General features: G+C 40.5%; 1 protein-coding gene across 2 annotated transcripts in view; it reads left to right on the forward strand.

Annotated features, from left to right (window-relative positions):
- The window catches only part of si (sucrase-isomaltase (alpha-glucosidase)), a 71,219-nt gene that overhangs the window by 27,225 nt on the left and 31,849 nt on the right, over positions 1 to 12,145 (forward strand). For both annotated transcript variants that reach the window (XM_023287206.3, XM_055012301.1), the window contains exons 19-24: positions 3,138 to 3,222; positions 7,271 to 7,327; positions 9,829 to 9,953; positions 10,205 to 10,293; positions 10,572 to 10,621; positions 11,171 to 11,362. In XM_023287206.3, the coding sequence (XP_023142974.2) occupies positions 3,138 to 3,222; positions 7,271 to 7,327; positions 9,829 to 9,953; positions 10,205 to 10,293; positions 10,572 to 10,621; positions 11,171 to 11,362 (598 nt within the window). The remainder of the gene's footprint in view (positions 1 to 3,137; positions 3,223 to 7,270; positions 7,328 to 9,828; positions 9,954 to 10,204; positions 10,294 to 10,571; positions 10,622 to 11,170; positions 11,363 to 12,145) is intronic.

Raw genomic sequence — 12,145 nt, forward strand, 5'->3', positions numbered from 1 at the left:
AGAGACTGTTGCTTGCCCAAAGCTGTATTTAAGCCCTGGGTAGGGTGACCAAGTGTCCCGCTTTGTGCGGAACTGCACAGCATTTTCATCCCTTTGTCCACGTCCCACCCATTGAGACGCTGTCCCGCATTTTGAGTGGCAGCTATAATTTTCAAAAGTTAAAACTCTAAAGGACAGATGCTAGGAGTTTTGTTCTTTATCTGGCTTTTTTCTATGTTAGTCAAACAGCGCAGATGTGCGATCACGACCAGATTAACCTGTCAGTGTCTTGCTGCCACACTTTGTTGTCAGTTGCCGTAAATTGTGCCAGTCGCGACCGGTCGCGACACACCGCAAAGCAGACACAAACACTAAACTGTGGATTTTGGCGGAGATAATGGAAAGTACAGCAAAGAAGAGGAGATGCAGCTTCAACAAAGACTGAGAAACTACATATCACTGGGTGAAGCCGGTGCAAGGTGATTCTCAGAGAGTTTTCTGTGAAGTTTGCCAGAGTTCGTTTTCCGTTTCACACGGTGGGGAATACGACGTGAAGCGACACAGTACATGCGAGACCCCCCTCTCAGCTTTGGTAAGGTGTCCCACATTGTCCCACACAAATATGTTCTTTGTCCCACAATTGGTTTATTGAGATCTGGTCACCCTAGTCCTGGGCTTTTTCTGTCCGTAGAGCGCTACCAAGTGGGTAGTTAGCATGGAAGCTTTAGTGACGGGTCCAGTAGTGTCTCTCCACATTGTGCCGCTTTGCCGTTGCAATAGTCGCCCAGCAAATGAGACACACATTTATCTTTCACTGCCGTAACAAAGAACTCTTCCTCCCAGTCATCGTGAAAATAGTGTTTTCTCTTTCCCTTCTCTGTCATGTTTTTGGGGTAAAAACCACATCTAGCTTCCCAAAGTATCTGCGCGAGTGACCTGGTGGTTTGACATGCGCAGTGAACTTTGACTCGGACAAGGTCGAAGTTCATTTACACCGAAGACATTTTTGTTTTTAAAAATTATATTTAATATTTTTCATTTAAAATCTGCATTAATGTAAGTATGTTTGATTTAAAAAGAATAGCGACTAAAATTTTTTTTAGAAGGAATTTCATGGTGACTAGTGTTATTTTTAGAACCTGTTGCTGGCAACTCACATGGTCTGTTGGCTATCCCTGCTATAAAGACTATACTGTACAACCATAATGGCATAATATGATGGGATGTTGTCAGCTACACATCTGTGAATTGTAAAGGATATTGCAAACAGTGGATGTCAGTCAGTGAATGCCAGAACAATCCAGTGCTCTTCCAGGAGTGATGCAATGTTTCATTTCGGACTGACGCTTGCACCAAGAGAACTGACCATTTACAGCAGCTGGTTTTACAGGTAGATTTGGCTCTGAGGGAGCTGTCAAAGAATCCAATCAGCAACAAGGATTCTGCAGAAAGGCTAGAGCTCCTGAAAGAGCTAATCCCGTAAATCTAAATGATTGCTGGCTGCTTAGTAAGTATTAGCAAGGAGTGCATTAGAACCCCTAAAATAACTGAGCCAACTGAGCCACTGTGATGCACCATTCAGAATAAGCACAAGCAACAAGCACTGAATGCTACCAAGCCTTTAACATCTGAAATGGACTCACACAGCATGCTGGTTGTTCTCAGATAAACGTGGCAGAATACACACTGTATCCCAATTGAAGACAAATATTGCAAACAAATTCCACCTGGGATGCTTCCAATACCCATCTTATCTTACACCTCACATGGACATTTACAGAGACTAAAAGACTCTTTGATACAAGGAAAATGGCCTATTAGCAAAATGCACCTTAACTGTTTACACCAATGCACATTGCTCTTGTTCAAGTCAGGCCTCTTCCTCCTTGCAAACCAAATTAGCACTGAGTGGCAGGGCAGATTGAACGAAAGTCTGAGTTAAATATCCTTGGATGATCAATGAAATGACACACTTACAGTATACAAGTATTCAAATGTTTGATTTCTTTCAAACAAGCACATAATGTTCCAGTTAATAGACACAGATTCAGCAGAGTAGCAAACTAAACAGCCAATGGTGGCCCACAATAGGCTCTCATTTTTCTATTTTGAGCCTCCTCGTCCTCTCTGTCCTCCATCCTCCCATCTGGGATCCTGAAATCGATCTTAGCACACCATCTTGAAAGATAGTAGATAGATACATAGATAGACAGATATACACCTGACAGAAATCATACTATGCAGCAATAAGCTATAACAAAACAGTTGATATATGATGCAGCTGTGTTAAATTTAATTGTTTTAAAAACTGTTTTAAACCAAGGGTGCCTTCTCCGTGCTTCATTTACTCACATTTCAGGTGGGAGGGATTAACAAGGAGAGGAATCAACAATGTATGAACTAAGAAATGAGAACAGAGTAATGCCACCTGAAAGCATGCTAATAATTCACGATGAACCCAAACTCAAAGCTTGAATCTTCAACAGCAGAGCAGTAAAGCTGAACAGAGAAACACCTGGTAAAAGTAGCTACACCTCACTTACCAGCATCGCCATTAAAACCCAACTTATAGTGAGTTTAGGAGCAATGTAACTGACAGCAGATAATTTGCTTAGATTCTGTAATAATGGAACATTGAAATCTAGAGAACAAACTACAGACTGAGTGGTTTCAGTCTGATGGCAGGCATGGGAAAGTTTACCCTCTGTCCAGGCAGTACATCTGATCCTTAGACTGTCTATGAGCTGACCTCGATTGTTGACCTTGCAATCATTTACTTCTTAATTAAATTGTCAAATACAAGAGGCACAGGCGGTGTCAGGTCAGCTGTGACACCAAAGAGTGTATGACATGAGCGTAATTTGAAAAAGAAAAAAGAAAGAGGTAAAAAAGAAGTGAAAATTGTCTGATAGTGGTGTTTTGTTTCTGTTGATGCCACGTGTGTTTAAACTTTATTAAAGTTGAAAAATCTTGAATTTATAACAAATGATTAGCTGCAAAGCATCATGTTGAGCATAATGATATTAGCTTATTCATTCTACAAACTGGCTGAGCAAAGCAGAACATGGTGCTTTCACAAAACTTTGCCTAAAACATGCTGTTTGCATCCACATCACTATAAATCATTGATTCTAATGCTCGTCTTTGTCACTCCTAAGGTTCTATGGTGATGAAAACACTTGGACAGTGGATCGCCAGTTCCTCTGGGGCAAATACCTGCTCATCACGCCTGTCCTGGACCCGGTAAGCTAACACAAAAACAAAACACACACACATACACACGAACAAACTTCAAACACACATGCTCACTAAAACACACTTGCATGTTCTGCACCATATGTAGAGACACGATATCCCGTATGTAGCACATATAGACATGTGCATGTACTGCACAGAGCGGCTGAACTGATCAGCTACTCCCTCATATGCCCACGCAGCGCACACACACACCCTGACCTCCACTGGGAAAACATGACATGGGATTTTCTTTGTTCCCCTCCCCTCCTCTCATCCCCCTTTCTTCTCTCTTTCATATCCTCCCTCTTTTCTCTCAGCTCTAATGAGAGCACTGACCTCATTACTAGCAGATTAGAAGTGTAGATAGAAGTGTGTATGCTTGTGTTTGTGCGTGTTTGTTTCAGTGTGTGTGCGTGTGTAGCTGTGTGCATATGTAAATGTGCGTGCCTGTGCGCGCATATGTATGTGTGCATAGGCAGCGATTGCGGTCATGTCAAAGTGGCCTGAATAATAAGCAATTTAGCACGGCCTCTTGTGAATTACGGAATAGTGGAAAGCGAATTGGATTCATTGTGGGGCCGGGGATAAAGTAACTTCAATCAGTGCAATTGTGGAAAAGTTTCTAATGCAAGAAATGGAGAGTTTATGCTTGCAGTGCAGAGTTTGAGCCATACGGAATACTGAATGCATTTGAAAAGGGAAGAGCCACAAGGTGACTGCGCACAATGTTATATTTGTGAATCAAGACAAATGCACCTACTTGGGATGGTTTTGCCACCAGACACACAATTTTACTGCCGTGGTGTAGCTGGAAACAGGATAGGATAAAAAGAAATCCATTATCAGAGGGTGTGTTAGGTACTGGCATCAATTATGACCAACCACTCATTTTCCTTCTCTTTACAAGCAATGTGCTTTCCATCAAAGTGCCCTGATAATTGAATAGAGAGAAAAGTCTGCAATGGAAGTTCATTTCCAAAAAGAAAAAAAAAATATGACCTTGCTTGTGATGGTGAAAAAAATGCATGTATTTCCAGCACATTAGATAAATGTATTCCAGAAGTGGAGTCCACACTTGCTTGCCATGTTGCCCTTGTCTGTGTGTAAAACTGAGCAACAGTTTGGGTAGAGCAGGGCATCCACCAGCCCCTGACATGCACAGAGGATGAATTCAGCCCTGCAGTTCTCACTTCCTGCACCATGGCACATTGTGACAGCTCAAAACTAGTCATTCAAATCATCACTATCACATATACCATTGGAATGAAAATATTTCTAACTTTTTGCATGTGTGTTGTCGTTGCTTGAAGGAGTTCAAATTTAAAATCAATTCAGCCGACATCCACAGAGTTGTAAGCTTTTGAATTACAAATTTCATGTTTTCAGATTGAAGGTTTGACCAAATCCAAGTAAAACATTGAACATGCACCATGCTGCTTGATCAATACTGGCAAGGGTCCATACTGAACCTCCCCCATCTCGCTTGTGCATACTGAAGTTTATAGCAGGCTGAAAAATTCCAAATGGGCACGTTAGCATATCTGAAGGAAATGACACTGTAATTTATGTTTTTTTCTATATCTTCTCTTGTGATATGTTACATCTGTATTTCCAGGATGTATGCAAACAGCAACAGCAGATTATTCAGCATGGCCAGTTGTGTTATGATATGATTATGATATGATCCACCCTGCAAGAAGGAGCGCTATCGCAGGTCATCCATACTATCTGCTGTAAGACTGTACAACATCAGCATCACTGGCTGATGTTAACATAAACCAGACTATATCATATCATCAACATCATCTCAAACTATGATAAAATTTGCACAGCAATTTTTGCACTGCTGCATCTTTGCACTTTCACAATTATTTTACAAGCCACTTTATATAGCTGCTGTCTACAGTGCGTCAATACTGTATGTATTAACTGTCATTTTTCATGTTTGCTGCTGCAACAATGTGAACTTCCCCTGGCATGGGGAGCAATAAAAGATTATCTTACGTTATCTTATATTAATCTGCTGTAGAGGAGTAACACAAGAGCATTTCTGCCCAGTGCTGTTCCCCTTGAAAAAGGTTACTTTCCAAATGATGGGGCCAAAAATTCACCTTTTGTGAGGGCAGGAACCTGCTGAGTGGTGGTGTTGTGGTTTAAAGCAGGGTGAGATCAGCGTCGTGTTCGCTGCTGAAGGGCCACATAAAGCGATAGTGTCAACTACTTGAGTGCGGTCACAAGCCGATCGTCAACAACCATTCAAATCCTACCTTCACTCTCCTTTTTCATAATTCTCATCTCTGTCTGTCTCTGTATTTATCGCTCTGTCCGCCTGCCTCTCCTTTCTCTAATGATGCTCTATCATTCAGATCAGTGAATGCTTTAACCTTGATCTCTGTGATAAACTAGGGAGATCTTCTTCTCTCTCTCTCTCTCTCTCTCTCGCTCTCTCTCTCTCTCTCTCTCTCGCTCTCTCTCTCTCTCTCTCTCTCTCTCTCTCTCTCTCTCTCTCTCTCATCCCCTCTGGTCTTCATCCATACTTCCACTTTCCCTCCTCATGCCCATTACTCCCTTCTCTTTTTAGCTCGTCCTTTCATCAAATGTTGGCTCCCTTATCTCATCTGCATTCTCTTAATCAGCTGCTGTCAACTCACCCTTGTGATCCCATTTCATTTCATCCCATCTCTCTTTCACTTTCCCTCTCTCTCACACTTGCTCTCTGTCTGTGGCTTCACTCCTGCCCCTCTCATCTACCTCTGCTACCATCTGATCAGTCTGCCAGTATGAATCTTTGGCCCACCTGATCAAGTCTTACCTTATGGCTAACTGAGCTTCAGTACTCCAAATGAGGATACAGGCCTCATGCCTTGTCCCTCTCAATCACAGTTAGCAGCCATGCTAAGTCCTGCAGTCCCTTCCCATTAGTCAGCGGGGTGAGTGATAGGCGCCGCGAGCAAATCAGACACCAGAAAACGAGGTATAGGGGGAGCATCCATTTCCCCAGGCTGTCATCCTGCAAGCTGTGCAGCAGTTGTGACAGGTGATTTGCGTCAAACTGCGAATGTGGCCCTAAAGGGGACATTAAGTCATTTAATTTGGTTATCAGACCTTTATGGCAATATATCTTTATCATATTTTACTCATTTTAGCGTTAACCACCTATTTTTATGGAGTTTTACTTCTCAAACTTCTGTTTCTGTTTAATCATTCCTCCATCCTTGTTCTCTCACCGGTTTATTTGTTTTCCTGTCTTCCTGTCACTGCTGTTTTTTTTTTATTCCTCTATGACAAGCCTTAAAGGGGCTACAAATTGGACATGCTGCTGGATGAGAAAGAAAAATCGGTAGATGCCGGTGCCTTTGACCGACGGCCGTGGCCTACGCAGTTGACATAGTGTATTTCACAATTTGGTATTTTTTGAGAAGGACCTGTAGTTTGCTCTTTCTTTCCATGTCCCCTCTGTGTTTATCTCTCTCATTGGCTCTGTTCTGCACTGTCAGAAAGAGCAGGGAAGTGACAACGCTATCAAAGGATTGCTGCTCATCTATTGATTGCCCCTGTCTGTCCACCACCTTAAGCCATCAAAGGCTGTCATCTATCAGTCGTCGCTTGATGCTGTCTCTCCCATCATCTGTTGCATCATAGCGCTGCAGACTAAAATGTCACAAGGGCTTTGTGGAAACTTTATATTAGATGATAGGCAGTTTTAAAATAACTTTCCTTGATGGGAACATTTTTATCTTCTTCTCTAAGTTGCAGTGATTTATAGTAGCAAGAACTATCACCACTTCTTTTGTGGTGTATTGTAGCGTCTCTCCTCGTGTTTAGCCTTGTAAGATTAGTGTCAGGATTGGTGCAGTGAGCTGAAGTATTACTGACTCCAAACACAAATCAAACACAGACATGCTTTCACACAAACCGAAAAGCGGATATTTTTTGATGTCTGCTTCACGTATCAGATGCATATGATGTTACACACAGTGGTAAAAACAAACATATGGCTCATCTCTGAAATATGCTCATGTGACAAAAGCATTTTGCTCTTTTTTTTCTGCAGGGTGTGGAGAGTGTGTGGGCATATATACCAGATGCTAAGTGGTATGACTATGACACGGTAAGAATATTCTCTCTTCAGCCAAAACATAACCACTTCCCATTGACATGTGTCACTAAATGAATGATTAATGTATTTATTATAGCACAATATGGAGAAAGTTGCTATTGTTACACATCAATTCATGCACTTACAACAATTATTACAAAAGCTTCACCTCTTAAAGTTAAACGTGTTGCTGAGATATTTTCTTTGCGTGAAAAGAAAATGAACTGAAGGTTTTTTGATGGAAGTGCACATTCATGGGCAGCATTATTTTCTATTTTATGGTCGTAATAAAACTGTTTCTAATACGCAATGCAAGAAAAGTAGATTTTCACTTTAGTTATTAATATTTTATAGGTATTCCTTATGCATTCCACATTCTGTCTAGGGAGACAGTATTTTAAAAAATTATATATGATTTATGTTTATTTTAATACATATGTTTTTATATGCATATGTTAGTTTAGATTTTGATTTTTAGAAAATACGAGCCATTTGTGCACTGGAAATTGTTTTACGTCAAAAATATTTTACTGCGATCTATCAAGATAAACAAGATTAATTTCATGGTTATATTTGAGTGCACTACATCATACAGGTGTACCTAATTAATTGTTCACATAAAATCGCTGCAAAGGGGCTTATCAGTATCGCGTTACAGTCGTCACAATAACACATACACAAAGAGCATGTATCACATGAAAGTCTTTGCCTCAAGTTCTTTGTTTACGACTGAGACGAGAGCGATAAGACAGAGCGAGAGTGAGGACAAAGATAGAGTGAAAGAGGGGACAAGGAAGAGAGGAGAGAGACTATCTCCCTGACAGAGAGATAAAAGAGGTGTTAAGTTCCTTTGGGACCTTATTTGGGCATCACAGTGGTGATGTAAAGCGCCCACTGATCAGATGAACGATTAGATTGGCTGTCTTGCCGCCGGCCCCTTGTCCTGGTTGGTCCCCTGTGATTATCTGGGTAGGAGGATGGAAGGGTGGGGGAGTACTGATGTAGTGAAAATGACCATGAAAACACAAGTTACAGAGAGAAGAAATACGGGAAAAACAGAGAGATAAGGGAAAGAAAACAGATGGGATGGGAGTTGAATGAAAAGGAAGTAGGGGAAGGAAGGACAGTGCATAAATCAGGGACAAAACAGAGGATGAGAGGAGAAAGAAAACGGGAATGAAATTACAGTATGTAGGAAGGTAGGTAGATGGAAGGATTGGGCAGCAAGACTAAAGAGGGAAGGAGAAGACAAGGCTAGAGAAGACCTCCTTAAGGCAGACAATGAGGGGGAGATAAGATCTGAAATTGCTTATAGACGCTCCACTAACTCCAGCCCACACACACGCCCATACTGTACTGCATAAAATGATACAGAGACACACATACACACACCCTCGGTGGGAATGGAGGAAAATGGGATAAAAAAAGAATTAGAGCACCACAAGAGAGAATAGCAGGATGTGGAGAAGGAAGATGGTAGAAGGAGAATGAGAGGAGATGGAGAGGAGAGAATCTGAATAGTTTTAGGCTGGTCAAAGGGGTTTAGTCTTTAGACGATCACAAATTAACTGTGTTCTGTCTGGACCCTCAGAGAACTAAATGTAGGGACACCGAGAAAGAAAGACAAAGAGGTACACAGAAAGACTGTGAAAAATTTCTCTGCTCTTTTAAAATAAATGCTTACCAGAAAAGCACAGCTCTGGTAATTATATCATTGTAACGGGGAAGGTAACACATTTAACATCCTGCTTGAGTGAGTGAGCAACTTTATTTTTCAAACCTTTTTCAGAAAGAAAAAAATTATTATAATTTTAACTGTGATAAAAACCCATTGTACAAAATTGGATACTTAGTCTAGAGGGATGTAGAATTGAGGGGAATATTGGAGCCAAATATGGTTCCAAAAAACCTATGATTAAAAGTTAGCTTGTTTTTTTTCGGCACTTTCTCATATTCTACATTATTCAATAAAATTATTTCTACACTAAAAATGTCTACACTGAGGTGTGTGGAGAGTCAAGAGTGAGCACATGACTCAAAATGTAACTAAAAATTTGATATAATTGGTGTATTTTGTCATTTTAGAGTTGGTATAGTATAGATCCAATAAACACTCAACAGACAAATAACTGTGTTATTTACACCAATGGTAAACCACGCATAGCTGCAGGGTTTAAAGTTTAGTTAGTTAGTACATTTGAATTGCTAACGTGTCAGATTTGCTGTTAGGCTTATTCCCATTTCTGCATAAGTACAAACATACACATGATGCTGCAGTAGTGGAACTGGTCAGAACCACTCTGTTTCCCATTTACAGAACCAAGTCTGTGTACGAACACCAGGTTTTCTTTTAGAAAAAAAACTGAAACTACCTTGTACAGATTACAGTTTCAGGCAAACCTAGTCAGACCAGGCTAGTGCAAAAGCGTGGATGCTCTCACAACCTTGAGGTGCGTTAAAGAGATTGTCTCGCACACAAGGTGAGCTAAAATAGTCTGTGTCCTACCAATCAGATGGTGCCACTAACAGAACGCAAACAGCATGTGAATATGCATGTACCAGCTGAGAAGCTTGGTTTACACATCAGAGGTGGTGCTATCCTCCCAACGCAGAGACCTGAAGTCACCCTCACGTACAGGTACACACACACAAACACACACGTAATTACAGTCATTACATTGCATGGGATGTACTATACTCACACACATGAACAAGCATATTTTTACAAAAGTGCACGCAATCCTAAATGAATCATCATGTAACTCCTCTAACTTCTGATTTGCGTGCATTTGTTTACACGGAGATGTTAAGTAGCCATTGATTCACTGAATTGCAATTACATGTGCATATGGTGTTTGTACTTGTGTGTGTTTATGTATATTCCTCTAGTCGGCGTAACCCCATGGGCTTGATCATTGCTCTTGATGACAACAACGAGGCAGCTGGGGAGCTATTCTGGGATGATGGAGATTCCCGAGGTATTGTAGCTTTCCTCATTTTGTGCCTTGTTGTGCGTGTGCAAATGCATCAGTGTGTGCGAGACAGTATCTTGTTACTGCCACTGACTACAGACATGCTTTTATGATCAGCTAATGGAAGCATTTATCTTTTTGAGCACAAAGAATCACAAGAGTCATTGTAAGTGTTCAAACACTCTCCGTTAGCTCGCACTCATTACCAAGTGGAGGTCAGGGGTATCAACGCTTAACTGCTGCAACAAACATTAACATCTGCATTTTCGTTTTTTCTTTTACAGACACAGTTAAGAACGGCAACTACATCCACTACTATTTCTCTGCTGTCCAGGTAAGTTTCCCTTCCAAGTCTCTATCACATTGTTTTCAATTCCAGCCCACATACTGTCTTTGATCGGAGCTCAAGTTCAAAGTTCAAAACCACTTGAGACTTTTGACTTATCCAGTCCAGATGACCAAGCATGATTGAGCCATATTGGGCAAATAAAGCTTTGTTGGATCAAGTGTCCCATGTTCCTACTTGTATCGAGAGTTGCCTCGCATGTTTAATGTATGTGGGTGATGGTCTTCCTGTACTACTCTGGGGTGGTGGGATAAGTTTACAAGCACAAGATCTATCGTAACAGTTGTCTGACTGATGGAAATGAGTTTGCTGAGTTTATAAGCTGGTTGCCTCATCGGTATGCTTGATGTAAGCTGTGATTGTTGCACAGAGAAATGTTCAATCAATTTAGTTCAAAGATGAAAAAGAAAAAAAATATATATATTTGTATATATTTTGCAGAATGTAAATTTAGCATTATTATTAAAAGCTTAAGAGCTTGCAATACCTTTAATGCAGTTAAATTAGGAATGTGATTGTGTGTCCACTGCGTTGCAGGGCTTGCTGACAATACAGGTGAACCATGCTGGATACAAAGACCCAAATAATCTTAAGTTTGAGGACATCACTATCCTTGGGATTCCTTACTCTCCATCGTTCATCAATGTGACCCATGTTCCTACTGATGGTGGTGCAAACACTGTCACCACACTGCCGGCCGCCAACATAGATCATGATTTCGACACAGAGGTAAACACACACACACACAGACACACACACACATATTCATAGACATTGTCATTCACATAATCACAAATGCAAGAATTAGCTTTTTTCATGAAAGGTGAAACAACTATTAAAGAGAAGTTATTTAAATGTTTTTGCATAAAATACACACTGTAGCAATGTAAAATTTCATTTTCAAGGATGCATGTAGCCCTTTTTCTTTAAAGCCGTGCCAGTCTTTAGGTTTTTAGGTTTGTTTAATGGATTAAATGATAACGTGTAATGTGAAGGTTTTTGCTTGTAGTGATGGAATCACAGAGAAACATGACTTGATTCTGTGGTTCCCTTGGCTGTACAAAGCATTTTGTGAGTTTTAAGCCTTCTGTTTTGATTTTCTGTCCTTTAATTCTATTTCATTAAGGTTCTGTCTGACTTCCATTACAGTTGTTCTTTAATGAAAACGTTCTGATAAATCCACTGTACACTTAGCAGCACCAGAACGCACTGAAACAAACTTAGTCACTATATTGAAGACAACAAAACATAGCTTGGGACTCCAATATTTCTATCAGGGGTTGATAGAGACTGACATACATTCATCAGTTAGCCAGGAACATGACTCAAAATAAATATTGAATGATGCAGTAGGAAACTGTTTGCTAACAAGTTTGTCGTATCAATTTTGCAATATGGCATTAAGTATTAGTGTTAAGATAATCGCATTTGGAATTGTCAGTTTGTAAAAGTAAAATCAGTCAATTTTTTGTGGGTTATTTTCAAGTATTTTGTCAGGAAAACCTTGTTGCA

The sequence above is a fragment of the Amphiprion ocellaris genome, chromosome 7, assembly GCF_022539595.1.
Source record: "Amphiprion ocellaris isolate individual 3 ecotype Okinawa chromosome 7, ASM2253959v1, whole genome shotgun sequence".
NCBI classification, from domain to species: Eukaryota; Metazoa; Chordata; class Actinopteri; family Pomacentridae; genus Amphiprion; species Amphiprion ocellaris.